General features: G+C 49.4%; 1 protein-coding gene across 1 annotated transcript in view; it reads right to left on the bottom strand.

Annotated features, from left to right (window-relative positions):
- Positions 1-23,000, bottom strand: part of AKAP9 (A-kinase anchoring protein 9) — a 102,267-nt gene extending 79,267 nt beyond the window's left edge. The window contains 3 exon segments of the mRNA XM_064166940.1: positions 205-249; positions 4,703-4,957; positions 22,518-23,000. Coding sequence (XP_064023010.1) covers positions 205-249; positions 4,703-4,957; positions 22,518-22,565 — 348 coding nt within the window. The 5' untranslated portion in view covers positions 22,566-23,000.
- Positions 23,001-23,625: the final 625 nt, after the last annotated feature.

Raw genomic sequence — 23,625 nt, 5'->3', positions numbered from 1 at the left:
GGTGGAGTACCCATCCCTGGAGGCGTTCAAGAAATGTGAGGACAAGGCACCTGGGGCCGTGGTGGTGTTGGGTTGATGGTCAGACTCGATGGTCTCTGAGGGCTTTCCCAATCCAAACAGTCCCATACAAACAATGCACATCACTGCAGCAAAGATGCAACAAGAAAAAGATGAAAGTTTGGAAAAGCATTTCCTCAGTCTTACCTCAGAGCTGTAATCCTCTACTGTGGTGGGAATGTCATTCTCCAGCTAAAATAAAATAGGAAGATATTTACAATGATAGTACTCACAACCAGTAAACAAGGCATTTCCCACCTGCTGCTGAGTATGTAGAGAGGATATGAAAATATTCACATCTCTCTGAAACTAATTAAGAGATAGACATAGACAGACAGAGTGAAGGCTGCCTCCACATCCTTGGAATCCCAGCATCGAGAAAGAAGAAGTTACCTTGCTGTTCAGCTAGGATCACTGAAACAACCACCTGATAACCTGCTAATGACAACACAACCTGCAGGCAAAAATAACAACTTAGAGTTGTTGATATTTAAGATATAAATAGTACCACGAAAAGCACTTTTGTCAGTTTTACCTCGACAGGAAATTTGCTGGCAGAACAACATAACCATGCAAATAGGGCCTGTTCAGCCTGCAGAAGAGAAGGCTGCAGAGAGACCTTAAGAGCAGTCTTCTGGTACCTGAAGGGGCTCCAGGAGAGTTGGGGAGAGATTGCTGCCAAGGGCCTGGAGGGACAGGACGAGGAGGGGATGGCTTCAGACTGCAATAAACTGAATTAAGTTTAGACATTAGGAAGAAATTCTTGCCTGTGAGGGTGGTGCAGAAGAGGATGCCCATGAGCCAGCAATGTGACCCTATGGCCAAGAAGGCCAAGGGCATCCAGGGATGCACCAAGAAGAGTGTGGCTAGCAGGGTGAGCGAGTTCTCCTCCCCCTCTGCTCTGTCCTGGTGAGGCCTCATCTGGAGTGTCCAGTTCTGGGCCCTTCAGTCAAGAAGGACAAAGTACTGCTGGAGAACATACAGCAAAGGGCTAGAAAGATGATGTGGGGACTAGAACATCTATCTTATGAAGAAAGGCTGAGGGACTTGGGGCCTTTTGGCCTACAGAAGATTGAAGGAAATCTCATCAATGCTGATGAATACTCAGAGGGTGGGTTTCAGAAAGATGGGAGCAGGCTTTGTTCAGTGGCACCCAGTGCCAGGATAAAGAGTAATGGGCACAAACTGGAACATCAAAGTTCCATCTACACATCAAGAGAACTTCTTTAAGGATGCTGGAGCCCTGGAGCAGGCTGCCCAGAGAGGTGGTGGTGGAGTATCCATCTCTGGAGACGTTCAAAACTCGCCTGGACTTGTTGCTGTGTGACCTGCCCTAGGTGACTGCCTTGGCAGGGGGACTGGTCTTTAAGGTCCCTTCCAAACCAATTCACTCTACCATTCTATGTGCCTCACAGACGTTTCTTGCTTGAAAAAGCTCCTGGCAAGATGAGTTATTTTTTTATTCAGCATCTCCTCAGCAAAGCAGCTGACGGTTAAAACACGCTGAACAGGCAGCTCAAAGACTCTTTGTAGCCAACTATCTCCATCAGCTGTGCAGGCAGGACCTTTAATGACAACAGTGTTCAGAAAATTAAACCCACTTTTATCTGTGTGCTTTCTGCAGAGGATATACTGCCAAATGATACCAAAACCAAGGAGTAATCAGCCTGTAGAACACAGGAGGTCCATGCCAGAGTAACTTGTTTCTGTTAGGCACTGCTCAGAAGTCACGTCCTCTGGCACTGGATGCTCAACATTACCTGAGGATTTACAAGTGGTCTCACACAGGAAATTGGCCACAAGCACTGAAAAGCAATGCTTGTGCTGCTGTAGGAAAACTTTCATAGATGACAATAAAACATTATGCCAGAGCAGACAGGACTGAACTGTTCCAGCTGCAGTCCTTGGGGCCGACAGTCCATGGGAAGATGACTGGGTTCAGTCAGAACCACAGGCTGCTGAGAGCCCATTCCCTGTCCTTCTGGCACAGATCACTTCCAGACATTAGTTTATGTTCACCCTCCAATTTCAAAACATTTTTCAAGGGCTGCTAAGCTAGCTGAAGGGACTGGGCTAACTCTTACTGTATTTTATTTATCCACCCTTTCTTTGCTTTTCAAGTCCTCCATCTCAACGTGCATCCCAGAACACCTCTTCTCTAGCCAAAGCCTTTGCCTGCTCTCTGCTTTCATGCTTCTCTCACAGGAACGCTTTTCCCACATTCATCACCTAGGCCTTTTCTCACTGAGCTGTCCTGCTTCTCCATACTGCTCCCGACTCCCTATTTCTGTCACTCCTCTTCCTTAGTCTCCTCAAGAATCCTACCCAGTGTCTCTTTCTTACTCTTTCTGTCCCTTGCCTGTGAAATCTCAGGCACCAACAGCTGGACTAAACTCTAGACCAGAAACCATGACCAAGAAGCCATAGAATTTTACCAGTTACGCTATTCTAAAACTATTAGCAAAGGGATTTGTCCTGTGAGAAACAACAGCCTAGTAACTAATCCCACCTCAGTCAATTGGCAGGTGTTCTGCAGCACACAACTTCATACTTTTCTTCTCTAAGAAGCTTTGTCTAATTGCTTGTACTTTTGTGAGACCAGGACAAAAAGTACTTAACATGAAAGAAGTTAAGATCCAGAGACTTCAGCCAAGAAATCTTGTCAGTAGGTTCAGACCTAATGGAAATGACAAGTAAGCCCAGACAGAAGGTGAAATTGAGTGGATAATGACAGCACAAAGCAACAAGAGTGCTTCCAGAGTCCTTCTGATCGATTTCTGTCACTTGAGGAATCACAGGAGGATGGAGGAACCCACCCTTAGGAAGACAGAAGAGAAAAAAGGAACGGGATAACTGCAACATATAACTTGGAATTCTCTAATCAGAATTCTGCCCTCTAAGTTCAGACAGGGAGTAAGCCTCCAGAAAAGTGCATTCTTTGCTGCACTTTCTGTTACTCATACTGAGTAGGAAAACTGTGATTTGGATTTGCTAATTCCACTGGGGACTGAAAAAAGTGCAAGGAGGCAAACTTCTACCAACAAAAACTACCACAAAAGAGCCTAGTCAAGATACATAGGCAGTAGAGTCAGGAGCTCCAAGTCTATTTTGTAGCACAGGAGGAACAATCAATTTTTTTGCTACAAAATAATCCTGCATAATGCCTACACTACCCTTGCCTTACTCTTCTGACACAGCAGCCTATGAAGATTTACTGCTGGGTGAAAAGGCAACCAGCTCAAAGCAGCTGTCTGTAATTCTCCAGCACACAGATTAGCCTAGAGCTGCCTGCTACAGTGCCTGCTGTGTCTGCTAAACCAGCTCTAATCCAATTACTGTAACACAGCTCTCTCTGGCCACATCACTGCACTTACGAGACTGAAAACAGAAAGTTCTGAGACTCACTATAACCATCTCAGAGCTTCTCCTCTTTTATTAGTACTGCAGAGACAAAGACTTAGACACCTCGCCTTCCAACTCAAAATGCCAACTGAACATGAGTAAGCAGGGCACAGATAACATGGGACAAATCAAAACATTCTCCTAATTAGGAGCAGGGTTTTTTTTGGTGGAAGCCAATAATATTTAGGAAAACCCAACCTTTTGCATCTCTCTATTTGTTTATGTTGCTTTGCAGGCAAGCTGGGTCACAGAAGCATCAACCTTGGTGGTGATACTGTGATCTCCTCTCAAGAATATGTCCTCCTGGGCTTCAGTTTTGAAATCATCCACGTCCTGCACTCAGCGGTCAGAGTGGCCTCTGCACAGGCTACCAGCATCGACCTGATCTACTTACACCTACTTTGAGCACAGCAGTGGGCCTAGATGACCCCAGAGGTTTCCCCCAACCTAAAGTACTCTGTGCTTCTGTATGTTACCCTGTTTCTCCAGCTGTAGCAGAGATGTACTTGATCTCAGCCAGGATAAATCAGCACTGATTACCTCCTCCAGGAAAAGCTAGGAGTTGCACGGACAGTTTTATTGAGCTACTACAGATCTGAAGCCCTAAGATGAGTTTGCTAAATGTGACAAGCTCCTTATCAAAGGCATGTACCTGTAAAGTGCCGTACTGATAGACTGACTGTAACCTGAATGTTGTAACAGAAAGGTATCAACTACTTAGTCACATGTGGAATTTAGTCTTTCCGCCCCTCCACCAAGGTACTACTTTCTTTAAGTGGCAAAAGTAGAGTACCAGTTCATCGGTCTCTTAAACCATCCAGTCCTGAGTAGTGTTTTCATTCCTCCTCCTCATGGAACAGACAGACTCGAATCGTGTTATGGGTACAATAAAGATGTTCAGTTTTGCCTGCTGCTGTAGCCATGGCTACAGCAACCAAAAGCCACTGCAATTTGTGAACTCTGAAGAAACCAAAAGGCATAAAATGAAGCAATAAAGCCAAACCTGTCTTCACCCACTCAGGAAGCACTGCAGCACCAAACAACTTTCCACAATGTACAAGACACTAACCATCACAGAAAGCTGGAAGCCAGCAGGTAGATAGGAAGCCCTTCCTCTGGACATGTGAAGGGCAAAGAAGGCAAGGAAATAATATCCCAAATCTCAGAGAACTCCTTTAATTCCCACACTCAAAACCGATGTGCTGTTTAGTCCTCCCCTCCCAAACAACTGAGGCAACCTTACCTCAGTGGTGTAAGCCTGGTTGTGCTTGCTCATCTCCCCACCATGCAAAGTCCTGCTAAGCACAGAGTCAGCAGCGGCAGCTGCTCCCCTTCGGCTGCTGCTTGCAGATGCTTCATCACCTGGAGACCGATCGGCCTCGAGCGCATCTTGCACTGATTCTTCATCCTTGATGCCTGCTGCTTTCTTCTTCTTTTTTTGCTTCTTTGATCCACTCGGACCATCAGTTTGTGCCTTCCTCTGCCTGAACTGGGCAAGCTGTAGAGAAGACAAAATCTTGTTAGAGGTGAGTTTTCTTCTTTATTACTAATGACATCCCTCTATAAAGGCTCCCCGGTTGGTCTGCACAAACTTCAAACTGGTTTTTCTTTCCACAGATTACTACACTGATTATTCTTTGGCTTTACAAGCATTCCTCAGTGTAAACCAACAGGCTGTTAACTAATTCATGTTTTGGCTTCATACTGGAGTTACTGTAGTACAGTTTCCTTCAAAAGCATTCTTCAGTGTAAACTAACAATATATTAATTAATTCTTTTTAGACTTCATACTACCAGTTACAGTTCCACTGACTGACACCTAGAAACTAAAACATTCAAACGTGAAGGTGCAAATGTTATTCTAAAGGATAAATGCAAGGGAACAACCTCTGGTCTCATTCGATTTTGCAGCAGTAAATAAACTTAGGATTCATTTGCAGACATCACTTTTTAATGTTTAAACCAAAAGCAGACAAAAGCAAACCATCCTTCCACAGCACCACAGTAAACTTCAGACAAAGGAACTGAAAAAGCAGATCAAGTTAGTGAAAACACCGCTGAGAAACAGCAAGAGGTAAGGAGGGAAGAGTCTAAAATCAAAGAGCGAGCAAACTCGAGACTAGATACCTTGTAGCAAAACATGCTGCCAAACAAAAAGCCACAGGTGAGGCAGGCACAGTGTTGAAAAACCAATTACGATGTAAGCTATTCAAATAGTGTAAGGCTCTGCCTTTTGAAGAGCTCAGCGCTTTTAATCACTTTACAGTGGTTTACAAAAGAAAATCCATTTAAAATACTGTTTGCTTAACAAGAAGAAAAATTTGGTTCGGATCAAACCAAGCACAGCAGGTTTTACTGGTTAAAACCAACAACTAAAACGAGTCCCACCACAAAACCTGAAACCCAAAAGCATTGTTTTCCCACTGACGAGCCCAATATTGATTAGAGTGCTGCAATTTGTTTCAGAAATGTAGCTCCAGTGTAAACATGAAGCCTGCAGACAAAGACCCTAAAGCTCTGGATCCTTTCGGCACCCATTAATACCCAAATCCCACACACTGTTTATAAACCTGTTGTAAGGATAGGCTCCATAAAAGCTGCAGTATTTGCTCATGATATTCACCAGTCGAGAAAGCCAGGCTTCCATTCCACCTGTTCAGCACCCCAATCCAGCAGGACACAGCATGGAGCCCCTCTCCCAGTCCCTGCTGGGCTGCAGTGTGAGCTGTCACTTGCAGCACTCTCTAGTTCCCCATCTGGCCCCGAGGAGCCCCAGCCTGAAGAAATGCAGCACTGACAGATCACTTCTGACTTCTGCCTAGTTTATACCTATTGGTATCTCCTCCTGGGTTCCTTCAGCCTCCTCTCCATTCTTAGGAGAACTGACAGCTTGGCATATGGCTCCTGCTCTACAGGAGTAGGACTTGAAGATTTGCTGAGCCAAATACACTCAGCTCTGTTTTTAAATAATCATTTCCTCCCTCTATTTAAGACTTTCTTCCTCCCCACTACATCCCTAATTAGCTCCACTTCATGACTTTATTTTATCCTTTATCATTAAACAGGAAACCAACAATCTATTAAATCTTATAACCTCTGCAAGTTATGAAAAGGTAGAACGGTCAGGTCAGGATGCTCCCATCCTGACTTCCAAGTTCAAGAGAAAACAAGTGAAAGTACAGCTTTAGAGTGTTGGCAGCCCTGCCACGTGAGCCAAGGCTGAGAGCACTGGAGTTGTTCAGCCTTGAGAATAGAAGGCTCTGGGGAGATGTTTTACCAGTACATAAAGGGTGGCTATCAAGAAGATGGAGACTCCCTTTTACAAGAGTCCCAGGGAGAAAAGGGGTGATGGGGACAAGTTACTGCTAGAGAGATTCCCATTGGATTCCAGAAGGTTCTTCCCCACGAGAACAGTCAGACACTGGAATCATCTCCCAAAGGAAGCAGTGTATGCCCCTGCACTGGACAGTTTGAAGACTCAGCATGACAGGCTGCTGGGCCAGCTCCTTTCAACTGTACTATCACTTGAAAGGTTGGGCCAGATGATCCTTGGGGTCACATTCAAGCTGGCATTTCTGTGATTTAGCTCCTCAGACATGGGAAGGGTGAAGGTTCCAATTGTCTCCTCGCAACATTCTTTTAAAACTGTACATTTCTCAGGCAAAAAGTATCCAAGTCACCCAAAAGACAAGCAGCATTTGTCGACATACCACAGTGGCACAGGCAGCCTGACTTCAAGCGTCAGATTTTGCTTGTTTTACCTATTTGTGAACATTGAAAGGTGCGTGGTGCCACCGCTCGGCAATTCTCATCCCCAAGCTGACTAAAGTGCTCTGCCATGGCAAGTGAAGTTGGCTTTCTCAGAGCAGCCCCACAGTCTCTACTTGCCTGCAGACCCAGCCCCGTGGCTCAAGCAAAAGTGAATTACTGCCTGTCTCCCCTCAAGCGTTTGGTGTGCCCGCGCCTGCCAGATTCCTCTCCTTCCACAGACAGCCTGCTGACTTCTTCAGAACTCACAGATCCAACGCTACCACATCCCTTACAAACATTTCTTCTTGCCTTCTGTTTAAGGTTTGCTGGAGACAGACACAGATGACACCCACAACAGCTAAGCACACGTGCAGAACAAGCTGGTGGACTTTCTGCATTGCACAAGTCCTCAGCTGACCACTGCTATAGCAGCATTTAATAATTTGGGAACAGCAGTACTATTAGTGATGGATGCAGCACAAACCATGCACTTCTTACTCCACACTTTCCCATGCACACAAATGTGGGTATCCACCTCTTCTTCTCCCTAGGAACAAGCAATAGGATGAGAGGAAATGACCTCATGTTGCCCCAGGAGAGGTTTGGGTTGGCCACAACATGAAATTTCTTGACCAAAAGGGTTCTCAAAGCGTGGCACAAGGAGAGGGAGAGTGAAGGTGTTTGGGTTGGCCACAACATGAAATTTCTTGACCAAAAGGGTTCTCAAAGCGTGGCACAAGGAGAGGGAGAGTGAAGGTGTTTATAAGACTCACACATTGCATTGGGTTGGAAGGGACCCTCCAAGGTCTTCTAGTCCAACATCCCTGCACTCCACAGGGACACCTCCAGCTAGAGCAGACTGTCCAGGGCCACATCAAATCTGGTCTTGAATGTCCCTGGTCAAGCTGTTCCTACTCTGATCTGATTGGTAATGAGCTAACTTTCTTTCCCCAAGTCGTCTGCTTTGCCCGTGAGGGCACTGTGTGAGTGACTGCTCCCTGCCCTTGACTCAAGAGCTTTTTGTCGTATTTTCTCACCCCTGTCCAGCTAAAGATGGGGAGAGACAGAGCAGCTTTGATGGGACCCTGGCATCCAGCAAAGGTCAATCTGCTACATCTATCTTTCAGGCATATCAGCTCAATAATGCCAAAACTAAATTTGTGCAAAACTCGATACTGCTTCTGCCAGACCTGAATCTGAAGTGTCCACACACTTCAGCATCAAGTCTCAGTTGAGTTACAAAAGTTGCAAGTAAGAGCAAAAGAGGTAAACACAAAGTTACTGACAGAGAAGGAAGGGCACAAAGCCAGCAGCTCAGAGATCTGCCCTCCTTCCCTGATGAGTGGCAATGCAGAGCTGAGCACAGCCAGCCACGATTGCGGCCAGCCTCTGACCATCCACTCACCTGCCAGCACACTGCCTCCAGCTTTTCACATCCTCCTGCATACAGTACTGAGCTCTACAGAAAACTTCGTCAGCCCTTGCCTGCAGGAACAGCTGCTTTTGATACTGATCCTTGACTCCCAGCCTTTGCATCTCAAGTAACTAGCTCTTAGGCTTCAAGCCCTGCTTCTAGGCAAAACAGAAATCCTCTTGGCAACAGACACGGGCATTTCATAGCACTGATTAAAAAAGAGAGAGTCCATGTTTTCTGTCCAAACCGTTTCCATCAAACACCCAGGGTGACACTAAATTCTGAATTCCAAGAAATAAAGTGAGTTTTAAGCTGAGAATGAATTTGTGTCTCTCCTTACAAGGCAGAACCAGCTAAAACACATTTGTGCAGGCAGAATTTCAGAAGTGTCATTCTCCACAGCTGCTCAGCTTGCCATCTGGAAACTTCTCCAGTTTGACAATGGGAATTCACTGGACATTAGCACTAACTTCTGCAGATGTTGCCTCTTACAAAAACCTACTGAAAGCCACAAGACACACAGATAAGTAATGGACAGGCTTTGCAAAATAATTTCCCACAGTAAAAGAACAATTTACCAGGAAAAAATATTTCAAGCTATATTTATCTACTTCTAAGTTCAACTGCTTTTGAGTTGTGAATCCCAAAACACTCTGGCAGCAAGCCTAAATCATGGCAGGTGCTGACATCTTCCAACTAGCAGAAGAGAACCATGAATACTCTTGAGGCAGAAGAGAACTGACCTGCAGAGCAGTGGGGCTCCTTGTGTAAAGTGTGTCAGTGATAACTCACCACAGAACTGACGATAGAACAGACCTTCCCGAGCACCCATGTGCTGCCACAACTACGGCAGCAGCATTACTCATTTCTCCAGCTGTGCCCAGCACACTCTGACCCTTGGCGACTGCACCAACCGTCTCCAGTGCCGGGACACGCTGCCCATCAGGGGATTTCAAAGGTGTCCAACTGAACTGTTCCTAGAGTACGAAGTCCAGATTAAATAAATTTTAACTCCAACAGAATCACAGAATGGTTTGGGTTGGAATGGATCTTAAAGATCACAGAATCCTAGAGTGGCTTGAGTTGGAAGGGACCTTCAAGATCATCTTGCTCCAACTTCCCTGCCCCACCTCTCACCAGACCAGGTTGCTCCATGCCCAGTCCAACCTGACTCCAAACACTTCCAGGCTCCACAACATCTCTGGGCAGTCTGCTCTGATGTTCCACACCTCTCCCCATCCCATGGTAAAGAATCGTTAAGGATGGAAAAGCCCTCTAAGATCATCAAGTCATCAATTGTCAACCCAACACCACCATGCCCACTAAACCATGTCCCAAAGTGCCATGTCTACACGTGTTTTCAGCAGTTTCAGGGATGTTGACTCCACCATTTCCCTGGGCAGCCTGTGGAAGCTCTTTCTAATAGCTAATCTAAATCTAGCTTCTGCCAGTCTGCTTTTCCCAAATAATGTGAGCAAGACCTTAGAATCTCTCCTTTAAGAGAGACTTAAGTGGCTCATGAAGCTTAGAGGATGCCAAGAAGGCTATGACCACTTCCACAGCAGAAATGCCACTGTCACAATGCCAAATACAAGCTCCAGACTCCTTTGGTTTCAGCAGACAGCCATTCCTTTGCATTACTCTGAAGAAAACCAACAAGATCACCTGGATTCACAGCTACAGGTGAAGGATCACAGAGGACAGCTCAGGACAGTGAGAGGAACTGCACAAAGGGCAGCTATCCTCATCCTTCATCCTTCCAGCAGTCTGCATCAAGTCAGAGAGTGCTGCTGACAGTGCTAATAAGCAAGGGCACTGAACTTGAATGAACCCCTCCAGATGGCACTGCAAGCTGGAAAGCCTCAGAATTAGAGTGGTTCTGATCTGGTCTGCTCTTCCCTGTCCCTGGAACTTAAATAGGAACAGACTGAGGGACAGTTAAGTTCATTACAGATGGGTTATTTTCTGGACAAGGAATGGAAGTGCATGAAAATGCTCTCAGGTCAGGTACAGTGACAGACACAAACACAACCAGCAGATCTCAATGCTGGAGTGCTTCAGGAAAAGCCAACTACCCCCAGAACTGCCCAACTAGCCTCTTAGCAAGCCAGGTTCTACATGCATGAATGGTGTGATTTAAGACCAGAGGAAATGGCCTCAGGTTGCCCCAGGGGAGAGTTAGCTTGGAGATGAGAAGAAACCTCTTGAGAAAAAGGGTTCTCTGAGCCTGGCACAGGCTGCCCAGGGAGGTGGCTGAATGCCCACGCCTGGAGGTGTTTCCCCAAGGCAGAGCTGTGGCACTGAAGGCCATGGCCTAGCCCCAGCCTTGGCAGAGCTGGAGAATGGTTGGGCTGGTTGAGCTTTAACATCTCTTCCAAGCAAAGTGATTCTACAATCCTACTTGACTCCCAGGCACAGGAATAAAGGTTACAAATTCCCATTCCAGACAAGTGAGCTCAGGACTCAGTTTAGTACTTAGATCTCGAGGGTCTTTTTCAACCAAGATGTTTCTATATATTGCTCCTATTTACTTTTTAACTTCATCCTTCTCACACTGAATGCTGTGTATCTGCTTCTGCTGACATCCAGAGTGACTAAAAGCATCTGACCCACGTGGGCCTCCTATTTCCCCTAAGTGAAGAGAAAACAAGTGGCTTGGGCCAGGCTGTCAGCGACAAAACTGAGAGGGCACCAGAGAGCTTGTTTCATGCTGCTCTGTGCTTAAAAAGCAGAGATCACTCTCGCCTGAAGCCTGAGACATTAGACAGTCTTTGTCACACAAAGGCCGAGGTGGCTGAGGTAACGCAGAGCCCTCTTACTCTGGCAGCTGGGGGAGAGCACCGCTGTGGGACTGTCTCGAACGCCCATCCCTTGCTTCTGCCCAGAGTTGCAAAGGCTCAGTGAAAACGGGAAGGCAGAAGAGTTGAGAAGTGACAGAAACACACTGTTCTTCCACCAGGTTTATCTGTCACGACTTGAATCAGAAACTGGATGTTCCAGCTCCCTTCGGCCAGGCTGAGAAACACCCAAAGGCACAAGGTCTGTCTTCAAGTGTCCTGCCACCTTCTGAAACAGTCTTTGGCGGGGAGGTGGGGAAGGAGTTACCACGAGTAACAACTGCACTAACAGAGACGTTTCAGAAAATCGCTCCCAGCAAAGAAAAATGTTTCCCCTCCTCCCTTCACCCTTCTAAGATCACAGCTGGCCAAACCCAGGAAACTCCACGCCAAAGATAAAACTTGACCAAATAAATGTTACCAACGGGAACACAACTACGTTTGATAAGGAGGGGGAAGGGCTCTTCCTTCACGTGCCAAGTTAGTCTGAAATGAGGCAAATCATTTTCCTCACCAACTTTCTGGACCATAAAACTTGCCTGCTTTGCCAAGCCATTCTCACGTGCCATGGAAGCGTTCAGAAAGCTTGCACCCGACAGATGGGTTTAAATCCTGACAGAGAGCGTCAGATACTCGGGCTGAAAGCACCAGGTGCTTTCCATGCAGTTACAGGAAGCTGTCATCCCACGGCCCCTGAGAAACCTCCGGCACTAACCAACCTTCCATGCTGCCACGACTTTCAACAGTCAGAAAATTCAGTCCCTTGGCTAGAACACTGCAAAGATTTTCTTCTGCATGCCACCACAGGTATGTCTACACACAAATCCACTCAATTTCAGCGATTTTCTAATCCAACAGAACCTCATAAAGGCTTCGGCTTGAGGCAGAGTGGATGAAAAGTTGCCCAACAGAGAAAGACCTGAGGGTGCCGGTCAACAGCCAGCTGAAGATGAGCCAGGGTCTGCCCACGTGGCCAAGCAGGCCACATATACCACAGAGTCATAGACTCCTAGGTTGGGAGGCCCCCCCAAGGATCATCTGCTCCAGTCTTTCCACGGCAGCTGAAAGCAGCTGGCCCAGCAGCCTGCCCAACGTAGTTGGCACTGCATCCCCTGGGAGATGATTCCAACATCCAGCTGTGCTCACAGAGAAATGTTTCCTTCTGGAGTCCAATGGGAACCACTCCCGCAGTACCTTGTTCCCATCAACGCTTGTCGTCTCCGTAAGCACAAATACACACAAACCAGTACTACATCACCACTGATGCTGCAGCAGGCACTGGGGAAGTCCTAGATGGGACTCAACAGCAGACAGAAACCAGATTCAGGAACTGGTCACAGAAAATGGATTCAGAAATTCATGGCTTGGGATTGAAGGCAGCATGGTCAGAGTCCTCCTCAGACACTGGCCGCTGAAGAAGAGGCTTGACCCTGGCGACCACTCACCTTTATCCTGAATATGATGTCATGAGATGGAATCCCTTGTTGGTCAGCTCCTCCCCACAGGTGCAGCCTGCTACTCTGCACCCCTGAAGTGGCACCCAAGGTGCATCAGTGTCTGATGGTGTCAAAGATGACTCAATATTTTCAGGAAAAAACCTTCCCCAGTTGCTAGTGCCATAAAATAACACAAATTCCTTAACAAGAGCTTATCTGAGAACAAATCCTGTTGCTCAGCAGCTGGGCACAGAGCCCTCTCGCACTCTGAACCAGACTGTGAAGTACCTGACTCCCAAAGGCACAGCAGTTAAGATGAAACCCTGCAACACTAACACATGCTATTTAGACACTGCAATTTAAAATACCGTACAAATGTTTTCTCTACTTCGGAAGCACACAAAATTAGGCTGTCTAAGCCCATCTGTGCTTGCCTGTTAGAAGCCAACTATAAAAAACCCAGAAGTATGCAAAGCAGCAGCTGCCAGCATCTCCACCCAGTGCCTGTCCATCAGACAGCTGGCAGCCTGCAAGTTGATATCTGTACCACAGACACCTTCCTCTTCTTACTCATTGTCCTGAAGAGTTAGGGTGGACAATCCATTTTTACATCAAGACTGCACTTTTAGCACCAAGCTATAACAGCAGAAACAAGAAAGCATCAAGAGGGACAGTCATTATAAATACAGGACACAAATATAAACGACAGGATTATAAATGCAGATCACTGGCGCTGGACTTGATTTTGAGAAACACCAGACTGATGTTCTGCTTTGAATCACAGACTGGGTTGGAAGGGACCTTCAAGATCATCAAGGTCGAAACTGCCAGGCTCAGCGTCTCCACAACTTCACTGAACAACAGAGAAGATTCTGGATAAAGAATCTGAGAGGTTACCTCTTTGACAACAAGACTATGAGCAAGACATCAGAACGCTACATTGTCAGGGACCCCAGGGGTCATCTGGTCCAACCTTTCTAGGTGATGGTGCGGCTGAAGTGATCTGTCAAGATGAGCCTTCAAACTGTTCAGTGCAGAAGAATCCACTGTTTCCCCTGGGAGATGATTCCAACCCTTCTCATGGGGAAACATCTTCTGCTGGAGATGAACAGTCAAATTCCAACCAAGCTAATGGCCACTCCTTGTTAACATTTGATGTTGGTCTCCAGGAGAGCTGGAGAGGGCCTGGGTACAAAGGCATGGAGTAACAGGATGAAGGGTAATGACTTCAAACTAGAAGGGCTGAAATGAGACATTCAGATGAAATCGTTCACCCACAAGGGTAGGAAGGCACTGGAACAGGTTGTACAGCAACATCATGGAGGCTCCAAGGCTGTAGTGTTCAAGAGCAGGTTGGATAGGGCCTTGAGCAACCTGGTCTAGGAGGTGACCCTGCCATGGCACAGGATGGAACTGGATTATCTTGAAGATCCCTTCCAACACAAACCATTCCAGGACTCTATAAAAATGCCCAGGGAGGTTGTGGCTGCTCCCTCCCTGGGAGGTGTTCAAGGCCAGGCTGGATGAGGTCTTGAGCAACCTGTTCTAGTGGGAGGTGTCCCTGCCTATGGCAAGAGGTTGGAACTGGATGAGCTTTGAGGTTCCTTCCAACCTAAATCATTCTATGAAAATGCAACTGATGTGATGGCTCCTAACCAGCTGCCAAAGTGACCTGGAAAATTTCAACATTAATGTTTGTGACAAGGAGAACTGAGATCCACTTTTGGATGATTTCTAGGCATTATGGCCATTTCTTTGTTCCAATCTTGTGTGCAAACCAAATAAACCTTCAAATTCTTATCTGAATGAACGTTTGGTGTTCAGATTTTTTTAAATTGATTGTAAAATACTTCAACCCAAGACAGAACTCAGTTGGGCTTCATCATTTCCCCACCCTGCTTAGATCATTTTTGCATGTGGCATGTCTGGCACAGAGTGGAGTGAGAATAAAGCCCCCAAACTCAGTAGGTTTGTGAGAGACAGCACTGTGAGAAGCAGAGCAGCCACGAGGAGAGAAACTAGTGCAGAATTTCATGCTCAGCATGCAGGGCTTGTCAGGCCTGTGTCCTTCTGTCAGGCTCCTGTCATCCTGGACGCACTGCTGATCCGAGAGCAGAGCGAGCTCACTGACACTGCTCACAGCACCAAGCTCGGCCGTGGGCTTCTGAATGCCAGGGAGCTATCTCAGACAATGGCAGCTCCAGAGAACACATCCCCTGCTAAGGAGCCTTATGTCAGCATGGCCTTATCTCCTGAAGTGCAGCAAACGGTCCCAGCTGGCACAGCAGGCTGCCAAAGGGACCAAGGAAGGGCTTTCCCACCACTATTATGGAGCAGTACCTGCAGCAGGGAGATGTTTCTGTCATGGGCTGGGTTGAAACAAAGGTAATTCTGCCATGCAGTACAGCTTCCAGCAAAGATGTGCTTTCCCCCGGCAACACCCCCAAAATGGCACACGTGCTCCTCAAACCTGTTAAGTACCCCCAGAATGGCACATGTTCTCTTCACACCTGCTACCCGAGTACCCTCAAATGGCACATGTTCTCCTTAAACCTATTATCTTAGCTGTGAAGAAACTTCACATCCTCTGCCCTGCCCGCAGCAGTTGGAAGTGCACATGAAGCCAGGGCAGCTGACCCAAAAGTTGGCACAAGGGTGTTCCATACCATCTGACATCATGCCCGGTAGATAAACTGGGAGGAGGTGGCCAGGGGGCACACGGGGTTGGCTGGACACCAGACTGCAAGTGGTGAGGCACAGTATGGAGCTCCACCTTCTTTTATGTGCTTTACTACTGGTTTCCCTTCCTTTTCTGTCCTATGAAGTCTCTGTCTCAACCTAAATTTTGCCTGCCTTTAAACACTGCCAGACTGGGAGCCTCCGCAGCTTCTGTAAGCAACCTGTTCCAGTGCCTCACCACCCTCATGGACAAGAATTGCTTCCTCATGGCTCATCTCAATCCTGCTTCTTCCACTTTCAAGTCATTATCCTCATCGCCCCCCTCGACCTACTGGCCACAAGCAGAGGTTAGGGACAAGTAAAGGCTTCAGCAAACAAACCTAGGATGAAGGGATAACCACTCCTATTAAATCACAGCCTCACAGTGAAGTCAGATTTAGGTGAGCTCTTACGCAACGTTGCTTGTCCTCTGTTACACCTACTTGGTCAATATTGGCACAGCACCATAGTGAGTGCCAGAACCCCATCTACCCCACCTCCTGGACTTCACCAGGCCTGGTGGCTCTACAGCTCAGGCCAGGAGCTGCAGAGATGTGTTGTACTTTGGTCACAGCAGTACAGTTTTCATCCACCTGGAGTTTCCCATGCAAGTATCACCCAAAGGGCTTATACTCTCTTTCCAACCACTATCTCCAGGAAAAAGACAGTGACCAGTCTGCAGCTGGAAGCAGACAAGGCTGCGTCAGCAGGCCAGCAAGTGTACGTGTGCTGAATTGTCTCCTGTGATGAAAAGCTCTCTGTGACCACTGAAATGCTGCTGCTCCATCCTCCTCATGGAAAGTGCAAGGACTTCAACAAGACAGTTCCACAAACAATCTGGGCGGTGAATTCTTCTGGAGCTGTGAAGTTAGAGCATCAAAGCACCCCAGGCTGAGCCCCAGTCTTTGATTCCAAAGAAACTGACCAACGGCTTTCCTTGAGAAACACAAAATTCCTCAGTCTGAAGAGGCCAGAGATAAGGAAGTAAAACTTCAGGGAGAGAAAAGCATCAGGTGTAAAAATGCAAACAGCAAACACTCTAGACAAGGCACTCTGGAATCACAGAATCAATTTGGCTGGAAGCTCAACAAGTCACTGATGAAAGCTGGCCAAGGCCACCTTCAGCACTTGGATTTACATACATGACCAGGAGACAACCACACAATTACTTCTTTTTACTACTCAACCTGTCAAGCCAGCTACACAACCTGGTGCCATCAGAGCTTCCCAAACCAACTTCACTGTTCTATCAGTGATCCTCTGCTCAGTCTTTAAACACCTTCGTCATTTCCTAAGGTCTTCAAAAATTACATGAGTTCTTTGAACATGGCAAGACAAATGGATTCCAAACACTAAACCTGTGTGAAAGCTGGCCATGAGGTACCTGAAGGGGGTACAAGAGAGTGGCAGAGGGACTTTTGACAAGGCCTGCAGTGACAGGACAAGGGACAATGGCTTTGAGCTGGGAGAGGGCAGATTGAGAATGAGGTAGATGAAGAAATTATTGCCTGTGAGGGTGGGCAGACATTGAACAGGTTGCCCAGGAAGGCTGTGGATGTCTCCTTCCTGAAGGTGTTCGAGGCCAAGCTGGATGAGGCCCTTGAGCAAGCTGTGCAGGTGGGAGGTGTCCTGCCCATGGCAGGGGGTTGGAACTGGATGATCTTGAAGGTGCCTTCCAACCCATTCTGTGATTCTATGAAAATTGGACCTTAAATTCTGTATTTCCAACATTAGACATGAAACCCTGGAACCACCTGAGAAAATGTACAAAGTAAATTAATCCTTTCCCCTCTCACTCTCCTTCCAACCACAAAACAGAAGCATGCAGCTATGAAGTGTGTCCTGGCCTCTGAACTCAGGAACTCTGCAGTTTCCAAAGCTGCCCCACAGAGTGCCTGTCTCGGTTCTCATTTTAATTTCCAGAGACTCAGATAAATTTGATAGAACCAATAACAATTTTATAAAGTGCCCTTCCCTCTTCCCCTTCTTTCCCAAAAAGGAAGAGATTAGATGGAGAGAGAGAGAAGTAAGCACACCCAAATAAATCAATCTCACTCGATTTGAGGTTTAAAGAAGAGTTTAACAGTAACTTGAAAGAGGTATCTGAGGGGGGGGGGGGGATGCAGAGAGAGTGAAACAGGAAGTCCCCCGCTTTTATGGGACAGGAAGGGGTAGTGAGCCAACCATCACCTGGTGGTGTTCAGACCCACCCCTGGGGAGGGGTGAAGACCACCTAGGGTCAGATTCAGGGTTACTCCCCCTGGAGTGTTAACCCTATACAGTGCCACATCTTGATCAGAGAAGCCAGCAACTAAGCTGCTAACCAAGTACACAAAGGGAAACACCCAGCTCCTACCAACAGTGACCAGAGCAGGGGTCGCTGAAACACACACGGGCAGAGCACTGTGTGCACAGCAACGTTAGCCTGGTACCTGTGTGCATGGGAACCAACACCTGCAGCCTTTTGTACGGCTAGACAGACATACATCACCTCAGGAAATGGTGCAGTCTCTTAAGCAAGGTACAAAACACAGATCGTTGGGGTTTGGAAAAGCCCTTTCAGCTCACCCAGCCCAACCCTTCTCTAACTCTACCAAGGCTGGGCTGAGCCATGGCTCTCGGCACCACAGATCTGCTCTGGGAAACACCTTCAGGGATGGGCATTCAGCACCTCCCTGGGCAGCCTGTGCCAGGCTCTGAGAGCCTCTTCAGTCAAGAAGTTTCCTCTCATGAACCTCCCTGGAGCAATGTGAGGCCATTTCCTCTTCTGTCACTTATTCCTAGGGAGCAGAGCCCAACCCCAGCTGCCTGCAGCCTCCCCTCAGGGAGCTGCAGAGAGCAATGAGCTCTGCCCTCAGCCTCCTCTTCTCCACACTAAACATCCCCAGATTACTCAGCTGCTCCTCCCCAGCCACCTTGCCCCTTCTCTGGACCGCTCCAGGCCCTCGAAGTTCTTATTGGAGTGAGGAAACCCCAGCCATAAATTTTGGAGGCTTGAGGGCTGTAGCCTCCACAACCTCTTCCAGTACCTTGCCAGCCTTGGGAAGTAATTTCCACTTAATATCTAAATCTCAGTCTAGCCACTACCTCTCGTCCTGTCACCATGCTACTTCAAACCCTGGAAGGCAGCCCTAAGGTCTCCCTGCAGCCTTCTCTTCTCCAGGCTGAACGGCCCCAACTCTCTCAGCCTGTCTCCAGAGCAGAGGTGCTCCAGCCCTCTGATCAACTTCATGGACTCTCTGGACCTGCTCCAACAGATCCACATCCTTCTGTGCTGGGGGCTCCAGAGCTGGCCCCAGCACTGCAGGTGGGGTCTGAGCTGAGCAGAGCAGAGGGGCAGCCCCTGCTGCACACACTGCTTTGGACGCAGCCCAGCGCCAGGGTTGGTTTCTGGGCTGCCAGAGACCATTGCTGGCTCATGGTGAGCTGCTCCTCACCCAGCACCTGAGTCTTCCTCTGCACTGTTCGGTCTCCATCCTCCATTCAGCCTGGATTTTGTGCTGGGACTGCCCCGAGCCAGCTGCATGATCTTCAGTGGAGCCAAGCCCACTGCAGGAGGCACACTGCTCATGCTGTTGGGAATGGGTCTGCATCCCTGGGAAAGGGAGAAGCAGCTGCAAGAGCAACTCCTGCCTCATTCTCTGCTAACACAACCTCTCCTTCTCGGCCTTTAGCCCCCGATGCTAATGGCTGGAAGGCTGTGCCCTCGTCTCTGCAGTACAACACTTCTCACTGCACCACTCGTGTGCGAGGAAAGGGATAAACAGCACCAGAGCACCAGTCCCTTCCAAGGGAACCCCATACAGCCTTAGAGAGTGATAATGACCCAAACCTCCAGCACCTCCATGTCTCTCTTGGACACTTCCCGGTGCCCCAAAGTGAACACCACACTCTAGGTGTGGCCTCACCAGAGCAGAGTCCAAGAGGACGATCACCTCCCTGCTCCTGCTGCCAACAGCGTTTCTAATACGAGCCAGGATGCCACTGGCTTTCTTGGCCACCTGGGCACACTGCTGGCTCATATCGAGTTGCTTGTCCAGCACAACCCCCAGGTCTCTTTCTGCCAGGCACCTCTCCAGCCACACCGCCCCAAGCCTGCAGCGATGCTTGGGGTTGCTGTGGCCCAAGTGCAGGACCTGGCACTTGGCCTTGCTGAAGCTCATGCCACTGACATTGGCCATGGATCCAATCTAGCCAAGTCCCTCTGCAGAGCCTCCCTACCCTCATGCAGATCAACTCTGCCACCTGCCTAACTTGCTGCCACCTGGGAACTCGCTGCTGACACCCTTTGTGTCTGCATCAAGATCATCAATAAAGATGTTAAACAGAAGTGGTCCCAACACTGAACCCCGAGGAGCACCACTTGTGCCTGGCTGCCAGCTGGATTTAGCTGCACTGACCACCACTCTCTGGGCCCTTTTGCCCAGCAGTGCTTCATCCAGCAGAGCTGTGCTCTTCCAAGCCATCAGCAGCCTGTTTGGCCATGAGAATTCTGCGGGGAACAGTGCCAGAGGTTTTTCCAAAGTCTAGGTAGACAATATCCACAGCCTTTCCCTCATCCAAGAGTCATCTTGGCATAGAAAGAGATCAGGTTCATCAGGCAGGACCTGCCCTTCATAAACCCATGACGGGGGGGGCCTGGCCTGATCCCTTGGTTGTCCCTGTATGGCAGGCAATTGTACTTGAGATGCCCTGCTCCATGACCTTCCCTGGTTACTGGTCTCTAGTTTCCCAGGTCTTCCTTTCTTCTCTTGTAGACAGGCATCACATTTGCCACCTCCCAGTCCATTGGTACCTCCCCACTGAGTCAGGACTTCACATAAATAATGGAGAGCAGCTTGGCCAGCATATCTGCCAGCTCCTTCAGCGCCCATGGGTGCAGCCCATCTGGCCCCATAGACTTGTGTGCATCTAAGAGGCCTCACAGATCACTGACCACTGCCTCATTTATTGTGATGACCTCATTCTGATGCCTCTGCATGACTCCTGGTTCATGAGGCTGGGTGTCCAGGGAACTGCTGGATCCAGTGCTAAAGATTGAGGTGAAGCAGGCATTGAGCACCTCAGCCTTCTCCTCATCCTTAGTCACTGTCATCAGCTACTTGTGAGAAAAGACCAATACCAGCATCACTCCAACCTCCTCTCAGGGAGCTGTAGAGAGCAGTAAAGTGTCCCCTCAGCCTCCTTTTCTTCAGGCTAAACAGCCTCAGCTTCCTCAGCCTTTCCCATAGGCCCTGTTCTCCAAATCCCTCTCTAGCACTGTTGCCCTTCCCTGTACCTGCTCCAGTACCTTAATGTCTTTCTTATACTGCAGTGCCCCAGCCTGGACACAGAGCTGGAAGGAAGCACTGAAGCACATAGAAGAAAACTTTCTGACAGCTCACGGCATTTTGGGTCACTCTTCTCCAACTGTCACTCATCTTGTGCATTAATCCCAGGCCAACACGGATGATAAAATATAAATGCTCCTAATAAATCTTTCATTGCGGTTTCAGACAAAAGCAAATCCACTTCAACCACTTCCCTTGCCCAAAGACTTTCTAATTTTTGCCAAAGAATCCGCCAAGCAGGGCGTGACAGAACATACTGCCACCAGGGCCTGCTGTGTCCCAGCGCCCTTGCACGGTGCTGCACAATCTCCTGTAAACACCACTCTTGCTCTAAGCTCTTCAGAACAAGGTTTCCTACACAAGCACACGGCTCTGTCTAGGAGAGTTCCCTAACGTACATTCTAAACACTCCTTCAAAACAGGCAGAAGCACTCTGCAAGGTTCTGCCTCACACAGCAAAACACTGAATCACAACATTCTGTTGGCTGCACTCTCTTCTCCATAGACCACACAAGCCAGTGAAGACCGTTCAGAGCTTCATCTAGAGCTCATCCTCTGCCTGTACTCTTGGCTCCTGCTAAGTTGCAGGTGCATCTTCAGCATGAATGGCTGACTTACAAGCTAGTGAGCTTAGCATTCCACAACCAGAATCACAGAATGGTGACAATTAGACGGTACCTCTGAAGATCATTGAGTCCAACCCTCCTGCTAGAGCAGGGTCGCCCAGAGCAAATTCCAGAAGAACACACCCAGATAGGGTCTGAACGTCTCCAGAGATGGAGACTTCAAATCTCTGGGTAGCCAGCTCCAGGGCTCTGCCACCTCAAAGCAAAGAACTCTTTCCTTATGTTTATGTGGAACCTCCTAGGTTCCAGTCTGTGTCCACTGTCCCTTGTCCTGTCTCCACTGAGAAGAGCCAGGCTCCGTCCCCCTGACACTCACCCTTTAGATGCCTACAAAGCAATGGCTGCTGGAAGTATCCAGACGATAACTAATCTCAAACCCCTAATTTTACTATTTCCCTACAAATGCCATTAATTACCTTATCTCGTTGACCACATCAAAGCTTTCTTTGAAGCAACAAAGAGATCTCTCTAGACTGGAGGAGGCCCCGAAGGCAAAAGCACTCATGCGGCAGGGCTGTCCTGAGCTCGCTTAAAGAGTAAAATGCTAAGCTCCCCGATTACGGCTCCGGTAAGCTGCAGAGCACCGTCTGAGCCGCCTGACAGCCCCCGGGGCAGCGAGGGGCCGCCAGCGCTCACGGCAGGTTCCGCGGGTGACTCCCGGTGCCTACAGACAACTCGACAACGGCCTCCTCCTCCTCCTTGGCCCTTCCTGCAGCGGAGCGGGACCCGCACCGCCCTGCCCTGCGACGGGCACCTGCCGAGGGGCCCGCAGTCGCCCACCGCCCGCAGCCGGCCCGGAAAGCACAAAGCGCTTCCCCCGCCCAAGGCTTTGTTCGCGGCGGGGCTCCGCGCCGAAGCTCCGCGCCGAAGCTCCGCGCCGCGCCACAGCCCCCCTCCGCCTGCCCCGCGCCGCCCCCCCGCGCTGCGCGCCGCCGCCCGCTCCTCACCTTGGCTTTCCCTGCCTCCAGCTTCTTCAGCCGCTCCTCGTCCTCCATGGCGGCAGTGCGGGACAGCAAAGCCTCACCGGGCGGCAGGACAAGGGGTCGGCGCCGGCCCTTTCCCTCAGCCGGAGCGCACAGTCTCGGCGTCCCGTCCCGCCTCACAGCACCCAGAGCAGGCGCGGCGGGGCCACCGGCGCCGCCATCTTCATCTCCACGTAAACACGCGGCCGGGGAAGATGACGCGCGGCCCCGCTGCCCCTCCTCCCGCCGCCGGCCGCTCCTCCCGGCCGGGCCCGCCGCAGCCGCTGTCGGGCGGGTGGGTTTGCAGCCCTGCGGATCCGGCGGGCAGCCGCGGGCGCGGCCGCAGGCTCTGCCCTTTCCACACTCCTTCTCGCTCCGGCGGGCGGCAGGGCGGGGAGGGTCTCTTCCCACGAAGGAGCTGCAGCTGGCGAAGGGCCGACCCCGCGGTTCGTTCGCACAAAGGGCTGAGGGGGCGGCACCCGAGGCCTGCCGGCGCGCTGCCGGCTGCTGCCGCACAGACCGGCCCCGCTGCTGCCGTGTCTCTGGCTCCTCTGCGGGCCTCGGCCGGTTTCAAGATTCTTATGGCGTGGATCTAAAGCTTGGGAATCATAGAATGGTTTAGGTTGGAAGGGACCTCAAAGATCATCCAGTTCCAGCCCCTTGGCAGAGTCACGGAGTCAGTTTCGTTGGGAAAGCCCACCAAGATGGGATCAACCCAACACCACTAAACCACGTCCCCAGTTGCCATGGCCACAGGTTTCTTGAACACCTCCAGGCACGGCTATTCCACCCTGGGCAGCCTGTGCCAGCGCCTGGCCACTCTTAGAATCATAGAATCAAGCAGGTTGACAGAGACCTCCATGCTCATCCAGCCCGACCTAGCACCCAGCCCTATCAAATCACCCAGACCATGGCACTAAGTGCCCCATTCAGGCTTTGCCCGAACACCTCCAGGCACAGCCACTCCACCACCTCCCTGGGCAGCCCATTCCAATGCCAATCACTCTCTCTGCCAACAACTTCCTCCTCACATCCAGCCTAGACCTCTCCTGGCACAACTTGAGGCTGTGTCCCCTTGTTCTGTTGCTGGTTG

The sequence above is a fragment of the Pogoniulus pusillus genome, chromosome 28 (assembly GCF_015220805.1).
Source record: "Pogoniulus pusillus isolate bPogPus1 chromosome 28, bPogPus1.pri, whole genome shotgun sequence".
NCBI classification, from domain to species: domain Eukaryota; kingdom Metazoa; phylum Chordata; class Aves; order Piciformes; family Lybiidae; genus Pogoniulus; species Pogoniulus pusillus.
Note: the sequence above shows the minus strand (reverse complement) of the source record. Positions and strands in the feature narration are given on the sequence as shown.